The 25,605-nt window shown below is 40.4% G+C and overlaps 5 protein-coding genes across 7 annotated transcripts in view; 2 read left to right on the forward strand and 3 right to left on the reverse strand.

Annotated features, from left to right (window-relative positions):
* The window catches only part of LOC125989302 (microphthalmia-associated transcription factor), a 43,434-nt gene extending 41,528 nt beyond the window's left edge, over positions 1–1,906 (forward strand). For all 3 annotated transcript variants that reach the window (XM_049755516.2, XM_049755517.2, XM_049755519.2), the window contains one exon: positions 70–1,906. In XM_049755516.2, the coding sequence (XP_049611473.1) occupies positions 70–471 (402 nt within the window). In that variant the 3' untranslated portion in view covers positions 472–1,906. The remainder of the gene's footprint in view (positions 1–69) is intronic.
* A 2,046-nt stretch (positions 1,907–3,952) lies between these two features.
* mdfic2 (MyoD family inhibitor domain containing 2) lies at positions 3,953–5,515 on the reverse strand. Its single transcript, XM_049755524.2, has 4 exons — positions 5,223–5,515; positions 4,658–4,736; positions 4,430–4,573; positions 3,953–4,350 (listed from the first exon to the last, which is right to left on the reverse strand). Exons 2-4 carry the CDS (start codon positions 4,731–4,733, stop codon positions 4,088–4,090), a joined length of 483 nt encoding a protein of 160 aa, XP_049611481.1. The 5' UTR covers positions 4,734–4,736; positions 5,223–5,515; the 3' UTR covers positions 3,953–4,087.
* Positions 5,516–5,895: 380 nt separating this feature from the next.
* Positions 5,896–16,569, reverse strand: LOC125988601 (forkhead box protein P1-B). The gene is made up of 16 exons (XM_049753969.1): positions 16,457–16,569; positions 14,001–14,141; positions 10,224–10,394; positions 10,073–10,162; positions 9,486–9,597; positions 9,303–9,411; positions 9,074–9,181; positions 8,344–8,431; positions 8,010–8,087; positions 7,718–7,910; positions 7,524–7,600; positions 7,326–7,427; positions 7,133–7,260; positions 6,945–6,990; positions 6,686–6,849; positions 5,896–6,611 (listed from the first exon to the last, which is right to left on the reverse strand). The coding sequence occupies exons 2-16, from the start codon at positions 14,124–14,126 to the stop codon at positions 6,455–6,457; spliced, it is 1,749 nt and encodes a 582-aa protein (XP_049609926.1). The 5' UTR covers positions 14,127–14,141; positions 16,457–16,569; the 3' UTR covers positions 5,896–6,454.
* A 467-nt stretch (positions 16,570–17,036) lies between these two features.
* LOC125988488 (eukaryotic translation initiation factor 4E type 3) lies at positions 17,037–20,691 on the reverse strand. Its single transcript, XM_049753777.1, has 7 exons — positions 20,525–20,691; positions 19,761–19,833; positions 19,413–19,507; positions 19,276–19,336; positions 19,130–19,196; positions 18,494–18,649; positions 17,037–18,399 (listed from the first exon to the last, which is right to left on the reverse strand). Exons 1-7 carry the CDS (start codon positions 20,689–20,691, stop codon positions 18,359–18,361), a joined length of 660 nt encoding a protein of 219 aa, XP_049609734.1. The 3' UTR covers positions 17,037–18,358.
* A 360-nt stretch (positions 20,692–21,051) lies between these two features.
* Positions 21,052–25,339, forward strand: LOC125988487 (serine/threonine-protein phosphatase 4 regulatory subunit 2-A). Its single transcript, XM_049753776.2, has 9 exons — positions 21,052–21,192; positions 21,716–21,797; positions 21,925–22,095; positions 22,692–22,785; positions 22,865–22,902; positions 22,974–23,048; positions 23,141–23,278; positions 23,735–24,024; positions 24,337–25,339. The coding sequence occupies exons 1-9, from the start codon at positions 21,159–21,161 to the stop codon at positions 24,585–24,587; spliced, it is 1,173 nt and encodes a 390-aa protein (XP_049609733.1). The 5' UTR covers positions 21,052–21,158; the 3' UTR covers positions 24,588–25,339.
* The last annotated feature ends 266 nt before the right edge of the window (positions 25,340–25,605 follow it).

The raw sequence follows: 25,605 nt of genomic DNA on the forward strand, positions 1-25,605 counted from the left end.
AAGGCGTAGTCAAAGGTTGTGCTGAACCAATGTATTTTCCCACTTTCCCACCACGCCTGCTGTGTGCAGGAGTTAGAGATGCAAGCTCGAGCTCACGGCCTGGCCATCACGTCCTCGGCATTGTGCTCCGCCGATCTCATAGGCCGGAGAATCAAGCAGGAGCCCGCCCTGGAGGACTGTCACCAGGAGCTGTACACACTGCACCCCCACACGCATCACCAGCACCACCCAGCCTGTACCCCCGAGGCCCCCGGCACCCTAGAGCGAAACGAGGGTCACACCGATTTTTCCGACGGGCAGTACGGCATTCACGGCAGGCCAGCTTCCAAACTCAACGACATCCTCATGGAAGACAACGTATCGCCCGTGCAAGGCGGGGACCCTTTGCTCTCTTCCGTCTCCCCGGATGCCTCCAAGGACAGCAGTCGCAAGAGCAGCGTGAGCATGGATGAGAATGAGCAGGGCTGTTAGCGCCCCCTTCTGGAAGAGCCCCTCCATAAGGCTACACTCTGGGCTGCTGGTGTTTTGTTTGTTTTTTTGTCTGTCTGCGTTTACATGTTTTTCAGTCTTTGGCTTTCTTTTTTTTATGATATTTGTGTCTTTGAAAGCCCTCAACCTTGATTTCAAGGATTGATTTTTAAAGTTGGTTTGCTTTAATCAAAACTTTGATGACAATGAGTTGAGAGTTTTATATGTAAAATAGACCTATTTATCTTAGGGTACATGCTAAATTATGTCTATTTGTGGTGATTCCAAAGAATCTGAGGAAATTCTAATTGAAGGTAACATATAGTATATGTTGTGGTGAGGAATAGCAATAATAGAAGAAATCTATTTATTACTGTAGTGCTTTACACTCCTCGTGTCTTAGAACTTGAACATGCCTTAATATGACATCAGAATCACTATGCACATGCTATGCACATGCTATGGTTGTTAGCCTTCATCCAATGAAACCCTTGACGATTTAATCAGATGTAGATACACCCTCCGACGTAATTTATGGTCAGCCTAATTGCATTTTTTTTTCCCCATGTCTGAATATTTGGAATATTAAATGGAAAAGCACAACAAATTTAACAAACAAGAGGAGTCCAGCTGGCTTGATTAAATATTAGCATGACTTGAATGACAAAATTTACAGACATAAAAAAAACCACATTTTTGAACAAACTCATTGGTATTTTTAATTAATATTGTGACGGTATGTAAAAATGTTATACAGAAATGTAAATAGCAAATTGATAAGATCCGTTTTAGTCAGTGCTTCTGATCAGTGCATTTTTTTCCAGAGATCCTCCACAATTATGCTTAATTTAGCTGAAATTACAGTTGATAAGTGAAAAACATGAGTAAATAGTAATATTATCCCAAACAACATGAGATGTTGAGAGCAGCTTTTATTTGCCACCTGAATATCGCATCCCTCACTGACCAAATGGCTGAAATATTTTCACCTGTCAAGTCATCGGTGTGCACATTTCTACAACAAGCATGCATCAAAAAGAATTTATGTGAGCATTTATTTTGTGAAGGACAACAAGGCGACTGCATATGGATTCTGAATGAAGCGCATGGAAAAAAAAATCAAAACACTGGAATGACCTCTTTAAATCAAGTTGGTTTTTATTGTCTGTATCTGTGCATTAAGTCATATGATTGTTGTTTGCTTTTCCTACTTTTAAACAATATTATGTAAGACTGATGATTTTTTTTTTTTCCCCCACGTATGAACATTGTGTATTTGTTTTCCAGCAATTGTAGCACATTGCGCAATTTTGTCATCTACCATGTTACAATTCAGTCTCCAGCTAGGCAATAGTGGACTTTGTGCCTGTCCATTCACATAGTGACAATGTGATGATGTCATCTTTATAAATGATGTAAGTGCCTTGAGTAAGAGGAGCTATAGATACTGGCACTACCATTGGGTTTTAGATGTTTACTGGTGTTTAGGGAGAACGTCAAGCTGCTTTACAAACTTTTTGGAGTTAAAGAAAAAAAATCCAAGAGCTTGTCGGATGACAAGCATCTCATGATAAAATAAATAAAGCATTGACCATAGTTGGAATGATTAATAATGGAATTAATTGATGTAGAAGAATGTTTTAGGACAGTGGTCCCCAACCTTTTTTGCGCCACAGACCGATTACATGTCAGAAAATATTCTCAACGAACGGCCTTTATATAAATAAATAATACATTTATAATAAATATATAAATACGATGAAATCAAATGATACGACTGGCATAAAAACAAATACAATGCGCATCAAAATAAAACTCACCATGAAGTATCTGCTCCGTAGCTTTGTTTTGGTCGCTGTAACCGCAGAAAATCCCGTTGGACAGAGAAACAGGGTTTTCAGTGCTTTTGTGGCGATCGGGATATTCTGCCTTGATTTTAATACAGCTTTCTTTTTCTTGGAAGTTGTAGCCTCTTCTTCTGTCTCCACATTGGGCCTTTTCCTCTTTCCAAACATCTCTTTTTCTTACCCATTTTTGCTAGCTTCGGGACGGGACCGGGACGAGCGTCTTGACCTAAATTTACCTGTGTCAAGAGGCACAGGTGAACCGACGGATGTCATTGGGAGAGAATCCCCCAGATTTTTTATATTTTTCAAAATAAAAATCATTTTTGCTAATTTTGCGGGCTCGACTGGGGAAACACGTCATGTGACCGGGACGAGCGCCTTGACCTGAATTAATTGATCGTCGATAATATATAGTATTTTTTATTTTATTTTTCTTTCTGTGCGGCCCGGTACCAAATGACCCACGGACCGGTCCGCGGCCCGGTGGTTGGGGACCACTGTTTTAGGAGAACGACCTTTAATTTAACTGTGATTAAACCTATCCCTGTTAAATGTATATTTTTACACATTTTCTTTTTATTTTGGTAAATAATCTTTTTTAAAAAAGAAACTTTGTTCTAGTCTCACTCTTCCTGACAACAAACGTCATGTTAATCAAATGAATAAGCTTCTCTAACAAACACAGCCACATGTCATGAATATTGGGTAATATTCTTGTGCCAATTTATTATTCTGTTGTGGGAGAGGTGGCTTGTTTTGATATAGATTTTATATTCTTGGCAGTGATACTTTATTATATTTCCGACATATGTGTTATTTATTATGTGTTGAACACATTAAGGATTATAATCCCCCCAATTTGAATAGCACATTTCACACTGTTATTTCTGTTTGCCTGAATGTAATTTAAATTGATGAGAGACACAAATGTGCTGCCAGTGTGCCAAAGTTACTCAATGTCCAGTTGCTATATCACCTTATTCGGTCAGCTCCCCCACCATACAGTAGTTATAGTGCTCGTAATAATCAAGTGTGGCTTTAAAATGAACGGGTTAAGGCTCGTTAACTCTTCTCGAAGTTTGACCGTCTTTATTACGTGGTGCGAGTAACACTTTGGTTGGATTCCACTTCAAGTCCAGGCAAAGCAGAGACCTCCCTTTAGACAAATGACTACCTACCAGTAGGATTCCTCTTTTGATGCTAAACTTGAGATACTCCAGAAGACATCTCTTAGGTGAACTCTTAAAACTTTGGAACACAATGTTGCCTACCTGCAACCAGGTCACAACTGTTACATATGAGCTGAACCCACAAATGTGAGTTTGTTTTCAGTGATGCTCCATTGAAGGCGCCTGCTGTGATTTGAGGTCACATTTTCATTTGAAACATCAAATTAGACAGATGCACTTGTTGTCATGACTGTGGTTCATCCTAATGTATTCTCTGCTTCTTGTTGCTCCGTTTTGTTGATGTGTAACTATACGTAGTTAATGTACACACTCGACGACTCTGTGAACTCAAATTACATGCAGAAAAAACATTAAAAGGTTTATTTAAAAAAATGTGGAGGGTTTTATTTACTTATGCTTCGTGCGAAAAATGAAAAGCATGTTGAATGGCAATGAATGTCAACCACATTGAAAAATATCACCCACCTCTTTATTTCCTGCACCGATCACTCACAATACATTGGTTGAGCACCACTGCATTCGTATGACAAGTTTTCACTGCTACTTTTCTATTTAAGCTTCCAAAGCTGCCATGAGCTCTTCTCAGCGATAGCATACTTCTGATATCTCCATGGCTAGCTCGAGAAGTTCTGCTGAGTCCTGGCAGGAGTTGCAGATATCCCAGTCCAGTCCCAGGTTGCAGGTCCAGCACTCCCATCCCTGATGGTCCCTCTCACTGGACTCTGTGACATGATTCCCTGAAGGAAAGTAATGGCTGACAGCCCTGCCGAATGTGTCCAGCAGCAGGTTTGTGAACTCATTGAAGCGACAATACAGGCAAGCCAGCAAAAGTGCTGCACAGTCCTCTGAGGGTGGAAAAGAGAAACATCAGACTTATGTTTCAACTGTGAATAGTGTTGCTGGTTACTGCAACATGTACACTACCATTAGTGACAGGCCGATGTGAGTCATCATAGGAAAACACACTACTGCTGCTGCTCTTCAAACTGTCCGACCCTGTTTCCAAAATTCCGGATTCATTCCATCCTATGTGTGCTTCCCGCTCCGGGGAACTGGGGGGATTCCTGACTACACAATAAGTATTCATGGTTCTCACTTAAATATTAAACACATTAAGTCTGTTAAATTATAAACAAGATGATGTAAACCTACCATCACATTCGGTAGTTGCGTTTTCTCCAAGCTCCGTAAAATTCGGCTCAGGAGCAGTTGAGGGAGAAGTTGTCATCTCCTGCAGAGCAAAGAAAATGTTACTTTGTAACTATTAAAGTTTAGCAAAATTTCTTTGCATGAAGCAACAATAACACTGTTCTACAGTTAATGTTGTTCACAGATGATGAATGTATTTTTGGCATATTTAGATATGTCTGTAATTGTTCCCATTTCCCTATAAAAATCTTGAGCAATACAGATTTGACCATGCATTGTAATTTATAACTTTGACGTTTCAGAAAAAAATCCACCCACTGGTGAACCATTTTTATTATTATTTATTTATTATTATTATTATTATTATTATTATTATTATTATTATTATTAAAACATGCTAAAGAAAAAACGAGGGCAGATTTGGAATCAGCTTTGCCCCCCCAAATTTATTTTAAGTAATTTAAAAATGTAAAAATGAAAACATCAATACCAATTCATGTTTACTTATCATTTCAATCATTTCAAGAAGAAATTTCATTTATCGAAGAAAATTAGAATATCACATTACCTGTCTTTGTCGCTAATTACTCCAGTAGTGTGGATTCGGACCTCTGTGTGGTTGATCTGAGTATCTATCCATCGTGTCCCAATTCCACTCGTCTTTAACCATTATTATTCGCCAATCGGGAGCCACCTAACCGTGTGATGTCATAGAATAATCGGTTCTTCTCTCTGGCCCCATGTTGCACTTCAAATTTGATGTTTAAGAACCCACCACGTCCGGGGAAAGACAACCAATCAGAGACACAAAGAATGTGTCAATCATTAGCCGTGCATTCAAAGCCACACTCACAGCCAGCACACCACACAGCCTTGTTGACCTGTTATCTTTGCTAAAACTGGATGATCCAGATGAGTCAGAAGTACTAATATTTCTACTATAATATTTAATAACTCTATAGGGAATAATCCATTGTGGCATTTAGAATCCTAATGCTATTCACTGAATAGTGTTCAGTATTGCTTGTGCTGCAATTTTGATGAAGCTGAATATTCATTCTTTGACTATTTATCACGACTTTTGTAATCTCAAGACACGAACAGCCGTGTTTTGTCCAGAGATTTTGGGGGGGTAGAGAGTCTACATTCAAATCTTGCTCGTACTTGTAACAAACTTCCCGATTTAATTGGATACAAGAGAAATGCCCAATGGGAGCAATTTCACAAAACAAACTACACAGTTTTGACAGTTATCATGATGAATTTATTCTTCATAGAGTTGGTCTACAGTAAAAGGTAAATCTATAGCATCTACTCATACATGCTCAATTTGAGAAAATTCAGCAATGTTTGTGGTGGGGGTGAAAAATACCAACACGTATAAAGACATTCTGTTTTTTTTAATCACCTGATGATATTGTTACAAATATATGCGATCACGGAGGCAGTGAACATATCAAGAATCATCTCTACAAATGCATATATAATATGACTAAAATAAAAATCAACTATTGTTTTTTCTTTGTTTACTTTTTTAATTGTGAAGTGCTCCCTATCCGTGTTCCCTTTCCTTTGGCTTCTCTGCTCCTCATGCTCGTGTTTAAAAAATATCAACCATGAAAAGACAGTTTTCACATGTGTGATCTCACTTGACTGTACAGAATTAAAAACTGGATAAAAAGAACCCCCCAAAATACTGATAAATAATAAAAGAACAACAAGAGTGTTTGGTTATGTCGATGAAGCAGTTGCTTTGGGACTCTTTTGGAATACGTGGTTTTGAAATCTTGGACCGCGTGGTCAGAGAGAGGGCACGCGGTCCAGACGAAGCCGCTCCGGGCTGCCGGTGTTGTCGTCGCGGTTCGTCTCCGGGCTGTGGCCGTGCTCATCTGTGCTCTCGGGAGATTCGTAAGGGTAATTTTCACAGATTTCCCCATCCTCTTGCTCCTCTTTGATGCTGGTTCAATGAACAAAAGTGGTGCGTCAAAGGCATTTCATCAGCAATCATTCAATACTGCGCGTGGGACATACAAAGCTTGCGGTGGCGATTGCGTGGCGCTGCTGTCGCTTTGGTAGCCGGACCCGTTGGCAAGGGCGCCGTTCATCTGCTCCTGGAGGACGTGGGGCAGGGAATGCAATGGGATGCTGCCCATCACACCCGGGTTGTAGAAGGCGTTGCAGTCTAAACTTCCAACCTGAGAAAGTCACAATTATCGTTTAGTGTGAAGTGATCCACTTTTCTAGTTCCCTGTCAAACAAGGTACGACCTTTTCGCACACCACAGGCCTACCTGGGAAGCAGACCCAGCTAAACTCTGTCGGTTTTTTAAGAGGGAGCTGTAATTGCAAAGAAAAAAAAAAAGCAAGTCAGGGCTCGGCGGGAAATGACTAAGTCTCAGACGCCAAACCTCCCAAAAACATTCATGCGGAACGTTGGGTCTGAGATGTTGTGGCGTCAACAAGGCATTAGCCAACTCACCCATTACCGGCTGCCTTCTGGGGCCTTCGTCTATGGAACTCGATCTCGTCCACCGTCCACACGGCTCCCTTCACGTTCTCCAGGCGTACAAAGCACTTATGGAGGCTCAGGTTGTGTCTGACAGCATTCTGGACATTTCCAGAAAATAATACATTACGATATGCAGACGATTGACACAAACTGCCAGCCGTACCTTCCATGTGGCTGCGTTGCGTCGGAAATAGGCAAAGTTTCTTGTGAACCAGTTGTAGATTTCATTTAAAGTCAACTGATTGCGCGGTGACTCGTATATTGCCTGAGGAAGATGAAGGAAATATTCCAGAAGTGAAGAGAACAATTGCAAATTCTTGCAAACATACCATTTTGCATTTTCATCAAACATAGCCTTTACCTGTCGTATGAGCGACGCGTATGTAAATGGCGGTCTAACTTCTGTGCTCAGGTAGAACTCCTTATTATCAACGATATCTGTTCAAAAACAACAATCTTACTCTCAAATTTCAAATTAATATGCTTTTACAAATTTAAAATGCTCTTTTTATTTCCCCGTTGTGGTCAGGGTGCCTGTGGATGCTTGGCATTCACCTTGGCTGACAGAGCGGCTGTACCGCCTGCGTACAGGGGTTCCGTTGAAGCCCCCGCTGGGAGTGAGGACCGAGGGGGATTCGGACAGGGGTGTCAGGGGCGTGGAAGGTGCCGTGGCGCTCTGGGACAAGCTCATATGGGGACCTTTGGGCGGCGTTGCCTGGGAGAAGGACATGTTAGGCACAAGGTTTGCCTGCAGAGGAAAAACAAATTAAGAGAAAAACCAAAACATTAGAATGATATCCATTGAAACCATGCAATCTACCATCAAAGCGTTAATCAGCAAACTTACGGGTTGAGCGGCAACTTTGGGCTCCGAAGACTTCAGGTGAGCCATCATTGCTTGAAGTCGCTCTTTGTCTTTCTTTAGCTATGTTCAAAGCACATGAAATAGAGAGGTGCTAAGTTCACTGTCGGTGATGTGACAAAAACACACTGGCTTATTATCTGGCACGGATGGAGGTGTAAGCTTGTCAGAAAATGCCATTTCTGGTTCCAGACGTGGTGTGAAACCAACATGGCACCATAGCTGGCAGACAATTTATATAAAGTCAGTGTGTGGCTAACGCTGTAAAGTTTACTTTCTTTGATGAAACAAAATGTAGATTGATGTACTTGAAACAAACCTGTAGTTCCAGCTGCTGAACCACTTGCATCTGCACGCGACACTGTGCGGTGCTTTTGTCGTCAAGCGTGTGTTCACTGTTCAAATGCCTGTGGGGAAAAGAACACATTCAAGAGCAGATTTAAGAACAGCAAACATCACAGCTGGAGATGAATGTGTTAAATGTGCCAGCGGTAGAAAATGCATAAATTATTCTTTTTTTTTTTTTTAAAGATCCTGTTTTTTGTCTGGACTTGTCATGCACACACTGGTTGTATAACTTTGTGATACACTAGCCAAAGTTTTTCAAAACTGGATTTGAGACTGAATAAAACATTTCAGGAAGCTTTGCTGATAGTCTGAGCTAACTTGCCTATAAATACACACGGGTAGGACTTCTCTTTTTCTCAATTTGCCAGTATTGTTCTTGAGCCTTGTTGGGGCATGAGTATCTCCAGGCGTCTGATTTGAGGCACAGGTTTGCAGTGCCACTTGGGTACCATTTTGTAGCTACTGTTCAATGTGTTATAAGTGTAGGAAAACACGCAAATAATCCTTTTAATCAGTATATGATTCCTTCCACACCTTCGGGGATCAGTCTCGGATCAATATCGGAAAGAGCACGCCTTAAAAAAAATGGGATGGAAAGCCAAAAAAAAGTCACTAATCAAGACAAACACAGTACCTGGACAGAAATAAATAAGCACCACCAAAGGGTCCAATCAGTGTTGCAGCAACAAGCCACTACTCACTTGAGAAATGCCAGAAAGTCTCCAAAGACTGTCTCACAGCCAGGCCATTTACACATGCCGTTCCCGTAGAGAGCGTGGCTACTGGGCACGTTTTCATCTAGCGAGGCGCTGGAAGAAGTCAGAAAATACCACCGGTGTCAGTGATGCATCTCTGGATGTGTAAGTAAACAAAAGTACAGGCCCACAATACTGCAGAACAGGATGTATGAAAGTTTACACAGGAAAGCACCTTTCCTTCCTTTTCAGGAGAGCGGGGTGTCCGTTGGTCGCAGACTGGTGATTGGACGACTCTCTGGAGTCTCCGCCCGTGGATAACGTGCCGCTGCCATTTTCACAGCCTAGAAAACCCAACGTCGTGTTAGAGTCTGTCCGTCTGCCTGTCCGAGCTTCACCTCCTGGATTGCCGACGTACCGGTAAGACTGGTGGGGAGCACAGAGAGCAGGCCTTGCCTCTGCAGGTTGAGCAGATGCTGCTGCTGCGCCTGAAGAAGTTGCTGCTGGATGGCAATCTGCTGTGCCGTAAGCTAGGACAGAGGGAGTGATTTACGAATGGGCACAAACAACAACAAAACGGTTCAAATTTCTTCAAATACTGCTCAGTTAGAAAGCAAGCCCGAAGACAACAAAAAGTCAGTTAGCGGTTGACGAGCGGTGACAGCATTAATGGATGTTGGACTTACTGTTACAAGCTAATGCGATTATTTCACTTTAGTTCTACAGTACTCCCAAAGGATCGACTAATGTGGTCAGAAAGACTCCCTTTATTGTCTGCATACCTCTTGTGGAAGACAAGCACATTTAGAAAGAAACAAAACATTTCCTGCATCCACACACCCACACCTGCTCTTAGCCAAGTGCCTCTTCATTCTGCTAATTTCATGTTGACGGATTTATGAGAAGATTTTTTACCCCAAGTATGTTTGTCACACTGGGCATCGATATTTGCATTCACAGACGTGCATCTGTGTGGAGGTAAGAGGTGCAAATATGTCCACTTACCTCCTGGCTAACAATCCCTGCATTCTTCTGTTGGAGGAGCTGCATATTTAGCTGCTCTTGCTGATTCTTGAAGACCTCTTGAATTTGTTGCTGCACATAAAACAAGAATCAGACCAAACTGACGGGTTGCACCCCCTTTCAGACGCAGTACCTGGTGCAGCATGAGGGCCTTCTGCTGCTGGAAGAGGGCTTGGATCTGCTGAGGGCTGAGAACCTGCTGCTGCGCCGCCTGCTGCTGTTGCTGCTGCTGCTGCTGCGGCTGCGGCTGCTGCTGCGGCGGAGCCTCAGCTGGTGGGGTCATCATGGATGACGATGTTGGAACCTGTGACAACCAGGACATTGAGGATGAATCAACAGCCCAGCCAAGGCTTAATTCCTGACATCATCAAAGATCTAATTATAAGGGTTGCATGTGAAACAATGGGCAAAAATTCAAGCAAGAGCGTGCAAACAGATGTTGGAGCTTGTCAACTAACAGAGGCGCAACCAAAAATCGCATCTGCCGAACAAGCCAACTTTGCTGCACAGTTGTGTAGTACTAGAGTACAAAAATGCACGTCCAATGTGATTGATCAAAACCTGAGGAAAAAATTGAGATGATGCATTTTGTGTCTGCAAATAGGCAAGGGCTGATAAAACGACAGCTGCTCTGTTTTTGGAGATGTGGTCATTGATTGTCGTGTAATATCTACTAATTTGTCACAGATATAAGGCTGAGAATCAACAGAATTTGGTTGTCCAAAATTTTGAATGCCATATCACACAGAATAGACATATGCAGTACATCCAGGGGCCACTGTATGCAGCGAGTGCTCCATCCATCCTTTTCATACATTACGACAGAGGAAATGGACCTTTTCACTGCTGGCCAGTGGGTGTTTTTGTGAACTTTTAAACAGACTCACACACAAAGCACAAAGGGAAAAACGGGGTGTGGTGTCACTGACAGTGATGAAAACACTGGCAGAGAGAAAAACAAGATGAAACGCTTGAGTAAACATATTACGAATGCACTTGATAAGAATGCCCTTGTTGGTTGGGTGGCGACGAGTCACACGTGTTTGAACACGCTTTACAAACATGAAACAGAACCACAAATTAAATGCAGACTAGGACACATTATTAAAGTTATTATTAAGAAGTCAATTTACCTTAAAACGGAGCTTCAAAAAGAAATGTAGGCTGTCGTATCTACTAAAAATCTCATTTTAGTGGCTCAGCCTCCAATATCTTATTACAACAAATGTCAGTGCTAAGAATACTATTGTTACAATTGTTGTACACTAATTACAAAATGTTTCTTTTCTACAGAGAACCTTTTTCAATGAAAGAGCAACTGATAAACAACTAAAACAATGAACAATGAGAGGGAAAATAGAAAACTCAAAAGTGCGCCGTGTCACTGGCGTTGGCAGTCTTTCCTGTAAATCAGTATGCAAACACATTATGACTCACCTTTAGTAAATCACAAATGAGAACTGTTTGTTCTAAATTGTCTATGTGACATGAATTAAGCAACAAATTGACTTATGTTTTAAAAGGCCACTTGTTGTCCCCTTTTCCATTGTCACAATGGTAAAAACAAATGAGCTGTCTGAAGACATTAGAAGTAGGTACTGTAATTTGCAAGCACAAGACCTCCAATTTGTATATGAAGCCATCTGCAAAGACCTTTGTATTCCTTTGTTTCAAAACGAAAGCTATAAAAGCCAAACTGGAAGCATTTGTGGAGGCAAGCATATAAAATGGAAAAGCTACATTTTGACAAGAAGTACCTGGACAAAACACAATCCTTCTGGGAAAATATTTTCTGGGCGGACAAAACAAAAATAGAGCTCTTTGGCAATGGACACCAACAGTTTGTTTACAACCGGTGCAATGAAGCTTTAAAAGAATGTATGCAAACGTGGATGCGCCAATACAGACGAACAAGGGACTGCATGTTCATCTATTTGACTTCAGCATCCCACATGGTCTTTCTCGGATAACAAATGCGCATTTACAGCAGGCATTTCTTGCTTCTGCATTTGTGTGTACAAACACCAATTGTATAAATTAAACATCGGCTGTGTTCAATAGCAGAGTTTTCATACCATTTCGAGTCATTGAAAGTATTTACTTTCACATCCGTCAATAGTTTATTTTGACATGTTAGGACTATTTCATTCCTTTCTTTCACTCTCGGTAATCATATACAGTTACAGTTGTGTAAAATTACAAAATGTAGAAGGATATGTTTATGACCACTTGGGTTGGTAAAGCAGCAAGGAATGTATTGTTTTCAAAGCTGCAGGCCACATAAAAATGGCCTGGGAGTCTGACACACATGTATAAGTGTTCTGGATCGCATGACGCATGCCATACCATCAAAGAAACTTGAAATGTGAAACATCAATGTAACGCTTGTGCGTGATCATTTTCCCAACTCACCTTCTAGTGCAGAAAGTTCCGTCAATCCGTTTCAGATCAAAACGTACCAAACAACAGCAGATGACCGTGGGGGAATTAGACTGCCATCAAAACAACAACAACAACAACAACAAAAACAACCAGTGCCACATAAACAACATCCTCTACTGAGCATGCAGCAATCTACCAACCCCCACCCCGCTCCCTGTCGAGTGCCTCACTGCTCTGGCAATGTTTGTAGTAAACATAAACAAAGTCATCAAAATTGCACAGAGACTAAATAATGAATAAAAAGCAGGCAGGGCCTGTTTACGAAAAACAGAATGCAGGATTCATATTTTAATTAAGGTCTGAACCACAAACAAACATCTCTCTCTCTGAGGCAGAGTCTGTTTAGAGTCGGGTAAACAAACTGACGGAGAATTTCACTGGGGCTGTGGGCTAACAATAACAGTCGATGGCCTCCTTGTTTGGCCTTTCTTATGAGATTCAATGCAGTCAAGGTGGCCACAAAAGCTATGAAAAAAACAGGTCTACCCCACAGACAGACAGGCAGAGCTGGTTGGCCCCTCTGTTTTTCTGTGGACACCATCAACACAACAACAGCCTTTGCCTAATCCCTGTTACCATGGCAGCCAGCAAGTCCAAACATCTTGTGTTGTTGTTATTGTTGAGAGTCATACCAGTGAGCAGCCGAGTGTAAACACAGATCTGTTCCTGCAAGACTGGTCTTGTGAACTCCAAGATGACTGACAGCCAAACGCACACATGGATGCAAAAAAAAAGCACTAAAATCTAATACTAACACGTATCCTGCAAAGCACAAGCAACTGCAAAAACACCCACAATATTATATTGCACAATCACAGACACGTGACTTTCCCTAGCAGATGCACAAACCGGGCACAAAAAGTAGTTGATTGAAACCGTTAAACAGGCAAAAACTGATCTCCATTCCCAAGCCCACCTGGCAGCAAATACATAAATAAGCGGCCACAAAATAATTTTCTCTGTGATTTTTTTTTACCTCAGAGATGTCTGTGTGTGGGGGGTGGGGGGGCTCAGGACAAGAGCTAAAAGAAAATCCCCCTCTCAACTCCCTCCCTTTCAAAATCCCTGCACCCCTCTCAGTGCTAACTTTCAACAATAATATAAAGACACAGTGAGGGGGTTCAAGGCTACATTGCACGCACAAAACAAAAAGCTCACATATCTATCTATCTATCTATCTATCTATCTATCTATCTATCTATCTATCTATCTATCTATCTATCTATCTATCTATCTATCTATCTATCTATCTATCTATCTATCTATCTATCTATCTATCTATCTATCTATCTATCTATCCATCTACAGAGTATCTATCCATCTTTCCGCCAGCCCGCCCATCAATCCATTGAGCAAAAGTGCTCCCAAAATGCTAGCAATGCTCCAATACTGAGGTGATGTTACCAAAATGAGACTCTGAACCATCAGGATTTGTGTAAGAAAGGAAAACCAACAAGAATAAACTGACCCTGGGTGACTCTGGGGGAGGAGTATGGCCGCTCCTTAGTCGACTGTCATTCTCAGCATTTTTCCCGTTCTGTGTCCTAACAGCTGGAATGGCGTGGCTAGTTGGTTCTGACCCAGACTCGTGCATCTGGACTTCACTGACCTGAGAAAAACAAACAAATGGTGTCATTGGAAACAGCTGGATGAAAACTGTGGCATAATGGTAGACAGAAAATACAAATCGCAATGATGAGGTTATTTAAAAGTCAAGTCAAGGAGCATGATGAATTCTAACTACTGTTTATACCCACAGTAGGAACAGCTTGGTGGCATAATGAATATGAGGGGATAGTTTTTAAATCATGTATTTCAAGTAAGATAACGGTTACAGAATTTTGCTGATTAACTCATATTCCACAAACACAATATTAATCAAAATGCCGTGTTGAGACTAGTTGGGACACTTACAGCAGATTGCTAAGAAAAATTCAGTGTTGACTTCCTTTTAAGTTGACCTGTTATAGAGAGTTTGATTCTTCATAACCCCAAGCCACGGACAATGTTTCATAATGGCACTTGGCCTTTCAAACTATATTAGCATCTCAGGCGACAAGTGTAATAAGGATATGTTGTCTAAAGGCGTTACACAGCACTTAAAGATGGGCTCAGCGTAAATGAAAATTGTTTTCCATTTCAGAAATAAACATACGCTTGGAGATTTGTCCGAACGTGATTTCCCCAACTATTTACGCCATTATGTGTTTGAAACTGAACAACACCGTTAAAAGCCTTGAGAGTTACTGCTTGATTTTAAGGCGCGGACACTCAAGCACATCCAGCAAGGTAACAACTGGGTTGTTATGAGCTACCGTCCAAAAAGTTACCAAAGCAAGCTCAATGGTAAAACACTATGCTTTTATTCACTATTATCTGAAATTCGGTTAGCAATCAACCCGATTAAAACGTAAAAGAAACAAACAAACAAGCTACGTACGGTACACATTGCAAACAGTCTCCTCTGAAACTGTGAGAGGAACATGCTTGGTCTATTTGTTGAATAACTGAGTGCTGCCATGACTACTGTAAACACAGGGGCCCTGGATCTGTGTTTATGTGCAAACATATCTTCCTTCTGGAACAATTTACCATTAACCAGGTGGTGCGATAAACGGCCGTGTCAGGTAGTACAATGCACAAGAAGGCTTTTATGTGTACAGCTTGGGAGTGCTTGAGTCAAAAGCTAAGCAGCATAAACAAAAGTAAATAAAGTAGGCAAACAGATAATGTGAGCAGATGGAAAAGCTCAGATGAAACGGCCGGCATTGCCTCAAGGAGAACGTCATTAGGTTCAAGGCTCGCAAACTTGTAAATCAAACATGTAAGTCAACGGTTGAATATACAACAGTCATTTAGGCTCACGATTAAATTAACATCAAATTATTTAGATTGTTGGGACTGATGTCCATGTTACAGATGAAATTTAATTTGGTCACTTGAGAACACACACACACAAAAAAGAGTACTTCCTGCATGAAAAGTGTCAGAGAAGTATTATGTAATGAATGACATTGTAAAGATGGCAAAAAAAGGTGAAGTGATTCTGCAAATAAAAGTCAATCCAAACCATATCCACCATTCGCAGGCAAAGTTTCTCTTGTGTTTACACAAGATCATAGTTACTACGTGAGTCCACTTTCTTGGAAGAACCGAGAATGACTATTTAACTATTGTGCATTCAAGAAAATAAGACATCATGTGCAAAACATTAGATTATAAAAACAGCACTGTGGCAAAACTGTTTTTAAGAAAATACAAATAATAATAATGTGTGAGGTTTTCTGGTGTTACAGTTTGACTTCAACTTTCTCATGCAAACAAGGTGATCGTAATGCATTGTGTCAATGTGTTTGTCCCTTTCATTTTGGATGGGCGGTCGATACAATCGTTCTAATCAGTCTTGTTGTTTGTTAGTTCTCCAATCTGTTTTAGAGGACAGTACCGGTAGTAGCATATTTACAAAGATGGGTTTACTTCACTTTAAGGATGGGTCATGTCACCCAATATTCGACATTCAAACACTATCAATCTGAATAAGCTTGAGCAGATGTTAAATAGGTGTTGCACGATATTAAGAAATGTGCTATATGCTCGGCACAAAAATGAATGAACTAGACATCCGCCGAAAGCAGCCATTGCAGTATGATATACCCCAACATTAAGCTAGTGGAACGAAGAACTGCGAGTTAGCATATTCGATGAGCGCATGTTATTCATAGGCTAAATTTCCTCTTCTCTCCTCCGGAGAATATAAACGTGTTTTCAAACCCAACCTAGGGTTTCGTAGCGATGCACAACAAAAGCTAGCCGCTAACCGAAAGGAATCATCTCTCTCGTTTTGCCAACGTCGATATGGCAATAAATATGGCGTCCAGATGAATATTCGTTTATCTGCGCGCGACTCCGTCCACTTTCACTCACCAGCTTGAGTACGCGTAGATAAAGTTGGACTCGGTGCGGTGTCGGGAGAATGAACCTCGGAGTGGCTTCGTTGGCGGCGGGGCTAGCCACAAGTTGCTAACAGAGGGCGTGGCTTCGATAAAAGTAAACAATGGTGACGTCATGTCCACACGCGGGACCGTCAGATTAGGAACGAAAAGATCGCACGGATCACTCTGTAGATTTGTTTCGTCGTGAAGTTGTACTTAGATAAACAACTGGATCACAAAAGTTAAGCGACGAATGCATTCTCCGAGTTTCAAACAGTAATGAATTAGTTAATCAACTTTGTTTGAACCTATCAGCAAGGGATTCATTCAGCAATGTGTTCTCGGTTTATTAAAAAACAGAATATGACCCTAGTGAGGATATGGATGGATATCTAATTGCAAAATTATTTAACGTGCCTCAAACAGAATTGACAATACTCAAGATTGACTTTGAATGAGTCATAAATAGCCACAAGACGGCGACATTTTCCCTCTCTCCACGTTCAACGTATAGTGTCTCGGCAGTCATCAATTTCTGTTGGCGAACCCACAAATGAATTTACGTAAATTCATTTACAATTTGTAGCAGGTTTATTTTAAACAAAGTCAAACAAACACACGCAAAGCATATTGTTTGCTGGCAAACACAAGGCACTGTCCAAGATCAACAGTTACAAAGGTCAGAAGTCTTGAAGTGAAAGGTCAACTGCAGACGTGCAGGCAGTTTTCCATGAACACGCTCTTTTAATGGAATTACTTCAGTGAAAACATAAGTGTAAGAAAAATTTGACCTAGCCTGGCAAAGTCTGTCATTAGTTTGGGGCTTAAAGAAAATTAAACAAACATATATCAACTGCCTTTAGTCTAGGGCTGTTATTCTCAACCAGGTCACCATGCGTGCAATAACATAGTGAAAGGCAGAACAATGAGATGTCTTTTAAATTAGCTGGGAAAAGCTACAAAGCTACAATAAACTTGACCTGGATACAGTTTGGGTACTGTCTTAATGTTCTGCTGCTGCTGCTTGGGTCACATGACATAAATGGCAAATGCAAGGTGATGACCAATAGTAAGATAGAGAGAGTGGATGTGGCTAAGTCATTTGTTTGACTGCTTAGCAGTAACACTATACTATGCTAGTCTCCATGTGCCATACAGTGTAAATATGAATCCATTCAGTGTGTGTAACAGCGCAAGCCACTGTTTTTAGTCAGTCATTGAAACGCATTCCGTGTGCTTCAATCTCTCAATTATGACAAGCGGCTCTTCTGAGAGGTAAAGGACCCAACATATTGGTCTCAAATGCAAAAAGGCTATGTGGAGTTGCTACAAACACAATTAAGTCATGGCTTCCGACATCAGTTTTGTGTTCAATTAAACAGCAACATTTCACACACAGTAAGATAAATTGAGACAAGATCATCATTATTTCGATATTTTTGTTTGGTGGTGTGCCGTGAAATGTTTATGTAAAATAGGTGCATTGGCTCATTAAAGTTTGCGAAAGTGTGCTTTAAGGAACTTGATTTTGGCCGTTATGTACAAAGAGTAAAAAGACGTGTCATTCTAAAGATGTACTCAGTTAAAGAACATGAGTTTGTGTTCCAGAAACTGAAATGAATACTATATTAGATCAAAATGACACATCTGTACGTAACCTGTTATATTTTCGCTAGAACTGTGTGTGCACAAGTTGGTAAGAATAAAAAACGAGCAAAACTGTTTCAAATACAGTAGAAGAATGACTAGTTCCGAAAAACAAAAATAATTTCCTTGCCATAATATAACGACTACATTTTGAGTCGAGTATGTTGAGATTTAACGTGAGCTTCAACTCGACTGTTTCAAAATGTGCCTACATATTATGTGCTTTAAAGTGCAAAACGTGGTAACATCAAGCTCGACCTCCTTCGAAAGCATGATGATCCTTATGAGCTGTAACAAAACAAACATGAGTATTACTTAACATTTATGAGCGTCACAATCAATGAAACAATTGCAGAAACGCACAATGTGAAGAACTACTCACGTTTGTAAAACACCGCTTTAAATGGTGTTTCCGGAAGGAGCTCATGGATCCTCCCGACAATTTTAGACTCATCAGCGCAGGATGCGTTTCCATTCCACACCTGAACAACATCTTCTCTGTCTCTTACACTGACGCTGACACCGACCACTTCATCTTCTGTGGGTGAAATGAGCCACGGGTTAAATATTGACGATAGATCAGTGGTTCTTAACCTTGTTGGAGGTACCGAACCCCACCAGTTTTATATGCGCATTCACCGAACCACTCTTAAGTGAAAAATAAAATAAGATTTTCTTCAAATTCAAGCCATAGATATGTTTTTTTTACTGGTGCACAAAATGAGCCGTGTATGAACATCACCTTGTTCAAAGGACAAACATGAACTCACAACAAATTACATACATACCTGCAAATCAGTGTGACTTCTGCTGTTGCTTTTGAGAGACCAGTTCCGATATGCTTCATCACGAATTTACAAGATAAGTCATGTGTGTCTGGACCTCCGTGGCGGAGGCTCTGCCGAACCCCTGAGACCGACTCATCGAACCCCTAGGGTTCGATCGAACCCAGGTTAAGAACCACTACTATAGATCATATGTCGTTCAAGCGAGTTATTGAAACGATATCTTACTGTACCTGCGGCACAATAATCACTGAACTGCTCCCCGATGGTGGCCAGTAGCAATTCCTTCCACACAGCAGACTGTGAAGATAAAGACTATATTAAATAGCTCATAAAGATTGTGAAAATCAGAGCTATTTCATTTCATCACATCACTCACTGTGCACTCTTTTGGTATTTTCAACCTCCAAACACCTCCTTTAGCATTACTTTCTTCCTCCCTGATTGAAAACAATAAGAAAATAGATCAGATTTTGTGGATAAGTAGATAGAGTATTTATCTTTAAAATAACTCACCAGAGTGGTTTTCTTTCACCTCTCATCAGATGATAGCTGCACCTCAGTGGCAAGATGGCAACATTGGGTATGTTGTTATAAACTCTCCAAAAGTTCTACAGGAGGCAAATGTTTTATTTGCGTTTTTCTGGGAGATTGGGTATCAACAGTTTCAGATTTTAATATTTTCTTTAACTGGATGGAAATTCCAGCCAGAGGATTTTATTGTCATTTAACTACCACTGCTATTGTTAGCAATTCACAAATGGAGTAAGTTCTAAAATACTAATTTCTACTCTTGTTATGGCAGAATTATGTTACAGACACTGTGTATGATGTGGCAAGATTATAAAAGACTGGAAATCTTGCCTGGACTGTCTCAACGGTGTAGATTTTCTTCAGGTTGGACTCACATTCAGCTGCTGTAGCTCCTGGAAGAGATCTGACAAAGGAGATACTTATTTAGGAAAAAAAACATTAATTTGCCATGTTCCAAATAAAATTTCTGCCCAGTATGTGTCACGTTCCTGTGTCCTGCCAATCAAACAGACAGCATGGAGGTGGGAATCACATGACGAATCACCAAGTAAACAACTCTGACCTCTTTAGAACACAGCAACTAGTGACATGTATGCGAGGTGGAGGATGACGCTTGTGTAACTCATTCAACATGAAATTTGATCTGAAATGACAAGTGGATGTCTAAGTGGGGCCTAGTCGCGAGGACGAGCCACATGAGTCTTTATTGGCAACCCAGCAAGGGGTCAACAGTTTTGTAGCATTAAAACTTCCAAAACTAACAAGTGAGAAGTTCATTTGACTTTGTGTGGAATTAGTTTCAGTATGAGTGATCTTTTTATTTTTATTTTTTTTTTAAATTATGGGATCCGCACAAGGAGGTGTCACATACATAAATGTAGGTCAAAACGTTAAATAGGTCAGACAAGCTAGAAACTTTTGATTGACGTGACTTTTATTTGAATAGAATTTAGTTGAACATGCCCAGCAACGACTGTTAGTGTTGATATCAATTTTTCAATACTTGCTACATACTGCATCCAATTTCTTTGTTCTCTTGAGATATAACAGCTGAGTAATAACGTCAATATTTCAAATGGAAAGCTGTGACGTACCTATCAAGCCAGAAGGTCCAGGCAGAATGTAAAGGCAGAATGTCACTTTCTTCATCGTAGCTTCCCAAATCGGTGTCTTGTTCTTGGATGTGAATACTGGGCTCCAGGAGAGCCAGCGGGCTGGATGGAGAATTCAAATGTAACGCGGCAGCCACCGGTAGTGCCATTGTTGTTGTTTTTTCCGCAGAACTCCGATGACACTGTCAAAAAAGTGGCCGTCGTCTTTTGACGCTGTTTCCACCGCAGCTTCTGAGTTACATGTGCAGTGTTTGCTCGGTGAAAGTAAACCTGATAATCAGCTGATGACTCAGCCGCACCGCACAACAACAACAACAACTAAAAAAAGACGCTTCCTCTTTGGATATGCAAGTGGGGACAAAGCGGTACAGAAAATGGATGGATGAATGGATGGTTTCGACGTCTGACGTCCACGGATAATCATACGTAGTATTCGATGTTGTCACAGTTCAGTTTGATAGTAATTGAACGTCCGTTTCATAACACAGACGTTTTCCGTATGGGTATGACGTCACTACAGTCATGCGCAGTCTTCACCCGGACCAGCTTTGTTATGTTGTTGCTTGCTATTGCTAACTAGCAAATACAGTATTTCCTTCGGTTACCGGAGGCAGCGATGGACACCGAGGCGTTGTTGGAAGCGTTCCAAGGCAAAAATTACACTGAATAAAAAAAAAAGAATAATTGCGCATTCGTGAGAGTTTTTGATATGTATATCGGTTCCACTCGATGCAACCATCGAGTGGAACCGCTAATCGTCGGTAACTACGTGATCAACTTAGCTTGCAACCTAGCAAGTTTAGTTTGCAAGCTGTGCAATTTCCATAACTCATTCATTGATTGGTCAATCGATATCAATTAGTTATGCAAATGCTAGCTAATAAACGTGCTACTAAATTGCAACTTTCAAGCGAACCGCAATTTAATGCAATTGTCATAATATATGGTTTTACGCTGTGGTGTTAACATTACTTGGACGTACGTACTTGTGTTTTTGCTTAGTCTGCGAGTCATCTTAACTGTAACACCGAAACATTTCAAGTGGCTTAAAAAATAACAACAGTGTAATTAATTGTTTCATGTTATGTTTATGTAATTATTATGTAGTTATGTAATTATGTGTTTTACTTTTGGTCAGAAACATTAAAAAGTTATCAATGTCATCATTTACAGATTTTGAGAATAAAGTGAAAAGGGATACAAGTCCAGTATTGGAGCAATTCCTGTGTCATGTTGCCAAGACAGGGGAAGCACTGTGAGTTCCACAAATTTGCACTCAATTACACAACCTACATTTTTTTGTCATCTGAGTAAGTGTGGTAATACAATTGTTTGTGATAATTGTTTTGACTTCTTCTGACCAAATCTCTGATCTCTCCTAGGATTCCATGGTCACAATTCAAATCCTACTTTATGTTTAAATTGGAGAACATCATAGATGATTTTCACTCATCGACTCCTGAACAGAGAGGCACGCACAACCCCAATGTAGAACATGTTCCTTTCGAGGACATGAAGAAGAGGATATTAAAAATAGTTGACAACTATAATGGGTTAGTGTATAAAATGTTATAATATTCTCCCTCTTCCACAGTTTCCCATGATTTAACAGATATAAAACTTTATTTTCTGTCAAACAGTAGGCACCACATTTCCATCTTCACCGCTTAACTGAAACTGCATTCATTTCTTTATTAATCGCTTAGCATTAAAATTAACCACAGCGATTGCAGGCACTCTGTTTCGGCGAAACAAGACGGTCGGAACACATAATTTATAATTATTTCAGAGATTTATTCACAGTATTATTTTTTATGTCAAATAATTGTTATGATATAAGTTATGTTTCGCTTTCACCTTATCAGAGTGATTGTTGAATTGATGTACAATGTTCTAACTGTGGCTAAGGGATGTATTGTTACAACAGGGCACCTAAATTAGTGATTACTGTAGAACTGGAAGCAATTAAGCTGACAAGGAAAGAATCCATTTTTAATAAGATCATTAAAACCCGCGGCAGGCTGAGACACAAGTCCAGTGTGTTTAAGTTGGTATGTCTTTGTCAGCTTTGGCAACATTTCAAGTTCAGTGTTGATGCTGGCAGTTTCCCGTGATTCCTTCTAAACATATCTCTTGGTAACTTTCCCAGAATCCCATTCACCATTCAGCGTCTGTGTGAGCTGCTCACTGACCCAAAGCGACATTATACAGGAACAGATAAGTTTCTCAGGGGTATAGAAAAGGTTGTCAGTTTTCAATATTAATAATGAGTGATGTTAGAAATGTATTAAATATTCATATTCTTCTTGTCTGTACTTACAGAATGTAATGGTGGTCAGCTGTGTGCACCCTACATCGGAGTAAGTACCAAAACTGTCATGCTTCACATTTTTGCTACACATTAATCTCGTTCCTTTCTGTTTTTCAACAGGAAAAATGGGACATTGAGTTCAAACAGAATGAATGGAGTGATGTTTTCTGGCACCTCTTTGGTACATTCTGACAGGTGGGAGCCACTCTTGCCACACTGGGTTACTTTTAGGCGTGAATCCTTTTGGTTCTCCATGTGTAAGAAATCGGCATGCCATTATTTTGCAGTCGAAATGTTAACGGACCAGGCATGCCAAAAGGGCTGAATAGGCCAAAGCTGTCATCGTCGACTTCGCTTTCCACCAATGGCCTCTCTGAGTGTGCAATCAGCAAGGAGCCAGAGCCCAGTGCGGAGCCTTGCGTCAGGTAGAAGCCTTTTTTGGATGGTGGCCCAATGAGCCAAGTTGGGGCCCGATACAGATTTCTTAATACCTTCAAGCTCAAGTGTGAAGTCAACTTGATCAACCATATTTTAACAACTAAGCTATTTTAAATGACTCTTTTGCAGAATTTACAAAGTATAAATGAAATTTTCATGCTTTTTTTATTTTATTGTATTTTGTTTATTTACTTGTGACATACCTAGATTGCATTCGGAATTTTCTGAAATTACTCGACATCCGGTCTTGTAGTTTTAGTGATTACGGCATATTTAACATTGTTTGATACTGTTAAATTTCATTCATGGCTATGATTCTACTCACCTCACTAAGATCAAGGGATTTCAATCGCACAGCTTACTGTTGATATGAACGCTTCAATGAAGAAATGAATCATACATTAGGAATGTATTTTAATTAACGTACATTTTTGTTTATACAGCACTGACCTTTCACTTGCGGGAGGCAAAATCACACTGAGCCGGACAAAAAGTAAACACACTGATGAGGAGGAGGAGGTGGAAGAGGGGGGTTCTGATGCTGACAAGCACAACAACAAGAGGCTAAAGGTCAGCGAGAATCTGGAAGACGACATAACAAGAGAAAACAAGGAATCCTCATGTACAGGAATGGAGAGATCCTCAGCAAAGGGTGACTTCTTAGAAGACTCTAGCGATCGACAATTCCAAAGCGAACCATCTTGTCGAACACAATCCAATATAGATGATCCAGGTAGGTGTGCATGAACTCTGCTCACCCTGAGTCATTCAGAGATTTTCTGATGGACTTGTACAGTCCAAGGAAATGTTAAAATTTTGATGTCAGCTAGAAAAACTGTTTGCGACTATTCATACTTTGCGAATGTCTGGCGAACAATCAGGATCCAAAGCGTGGGAGAAAAATGAGCTGGCGGCTTAGAAATAATGGTAGTTATTTGTTGTGACCATAGATTGCAAAGTAATTTACCTCAGCTAAAAAGTAGTGGAAATCAATTTGACCATCAAAATGTTTTACAACAGTTTTTCACCTCGTTTTTCTCCTCAGAGCCCAGAAGCCCACCGACACAAGCATGTGAAAAGAGGGAACTTGAGGAGAAGGCCCACTCTGACATCACTAGTCATCAATCGAAGGGACAACTGAAGGAGAATACGCTGATTGAGCACAACACTGGGGACAGCAGCGGCAGTGACGGAGGAGACTGCCTGCCGAGTGTCAAAGCGGTCCTCTCCTCTCCTGATAATTCACCCAACCTGACAACAGGGGGCGGTGCAAACAACTCAAACTGCGCAGATTGAAATCAAGCCTGGGGATAGGAAAGGCAAGTGAATAAACGAGCCAGTTGACCCAACTGACTCTTGACACACTGACAACACAGCAAGGGTACGCTGCATCACTGTGGAATTAAAGGCTGCAGGATCAGGAGTGATATGGATCTGGAGGTTCCTTTTGCAAGGAACTTATGTTTACTTAAATATGAGCTGGTTGGTCAAATATCAACTAGTCTGAAGGACTAAGAAGGACATCATGGAGATTTTTCCACTGTTGACTCGCTTTTTTCTACACCCCTATTTCCCACGCCATGTTAGACCATTTCATGTCCACAACATATGAGTTGAGTTTAATACCTTCATCATTGGCATGTATGTATTTCCAAAAGATACTTTGGTAGCTTGAGTTGTTTTAGCCTAAGAGTAGTTTTGATACAAAGAATGTCCCTCTCCAGATTAATCTGGCTCCCCTTAACATCCTTTTCGATGAGAAAAAAAAATATTTCATCTTATTTTTTATTTTTTTTTTAACATTAACATTGCACTTACTAGCACTAGCTCCTTGATGGTTAGTGACAATTAAGTCAAGACATTTCAGCATAACATTGTCTTGAGAGTCCTTAACAATTCTTCCCTCTGATACCATAGTTGTAGCCATGCCTCGTTTTTTTAAAAACTTGAGATTTTTACAGTACTGTACATGCCTGTAGTAAATCAGTTTTATGCACTTGTCATGTGTGCTTATGGGCACAAAGAAAAATAAATAAATGGAAAATAAATGCTTCTTTCATTGTATTCATGCAAAGCAATAGATGTTGTCGTGGAAATAATGCGGTGGATTTGGTTTCTCTGCCGTGCATGCGGAACAATTTTACTTTTCAACAAGGAAGTTAAATACGTTTATATAGTTGTGATAATAACATTTGGGTAATATAATAGCATCGGAATTAACGTTTGATTCACAATACATTTGTAGGCTGAATCAGCAGTTTATTGGTAAGGTGAAAATAATGTATAAATAACTGCACACCAAGTAAGATGAAAA

This window comes from Syngnathus scovelli, chromosome 2 (genome assembly GCF_024217435.2).
Source record: "Syngnathus scovelli strain Florida chromosome 2, RoL_Ssco_1.2, whole genome shotgun sequence".
In the NCBI taxonomy this organism is placed as follows: domain Eukaryota; kingdom Metazoa; phylum Chordata; class Actinopteri; order Syngnathiformes; family Syngnathidae; genus Syngnathus; species Syngnathus scovelli.

Excerpts from the sequence above, each read along its gene's own strand:
- LOC125988601 (XM_049753969.1), bottom strand. The coding sequence starts at position 14,126 with ATGCACGAGTCTGGGTCAGAACCAACTAGCCACGCCATTCCAGCTGTT. Across the intron at positions 10,163-10,223 it reads AGGCCCTCATGCTGCACCAG|CAACAAATTCAAGAGGTCTT; the intron begins GTACTGCGTCTG and ends TTTTATGTGCAG. Across the intron at positions 8,088-8,343 it reads TTCAGCAGCTGGAACTACAG|CTAAAGAAAGACAAAGAGCG; the intron begins GTTTGTTTCAAG and ends CTTTGAACATAG.
- mdfic2 (XM_049755524.2), bottom strand. The coding sequence starts at position 4,733 with ATGACAACTTCTCCCTCAACTGCTCCTGAGCCGAATTTTACGGAGCTT. Across the intron at positions 4,574-4,657 it reads CGCAACTACCGAATGTGATG|TCAGGAATCCCCCCAGTTCC; the intron begins GTAGGTTTACAT and ends CTTATTGTGTAG. Across the intron at positions 4,351-4,429 it reads ACATCGGCCTGTCACTAATG|AGGACTGTGCAGCACTTTTG; the intron begins GTAGTGTACATG and ends TTCCACCCTCAG.
- LOC125988487 (XM_049753776.2), top strand. The coding sequence starts at position 21,159 with ATGGACACCGAGGCGTTGTTGGAAGCGTTCCAAG. Across the intron at positions 21,798-21,924 it reads GCCAAGACAGGGGAAGCACT|GATTCCATGGTCACAATTCA; the intron begins GTGAGTTCCACA and ends GATCTCTCCTAG. Across the intron at positions 24,025-24,336 it reads ATCCAATATAGATGATCCAG|AGCCCAGAAGCCCACCGACA; the intron begins GTAGGTGTGCAT and ends TTTTCTCCTCAG.
- LOC125988488 (XM_049753777.1), bottom strand. The coding sequence starts at position 20,691 with ATGGCACTACCGGTGGCTGCCGCGTTACATTTGAATTCTCCATCCAGC. Across the intron at positions 19,834-20,524 it reads TGGACCTTCTGGCTTGATAG|ATCTCTTCCAGGAGCTACAG; the intron begins GTACGTCACAGC and ends CTCCTTTGTCAG. Across the intron at positions 19,508-19,760 it reads ACACCGTTGAGACAGTCCAG|AACTTTTGGAGAGTTTATAA; the intron begins GCAAGATTTCCA and ends TGCCTCCTGTAG.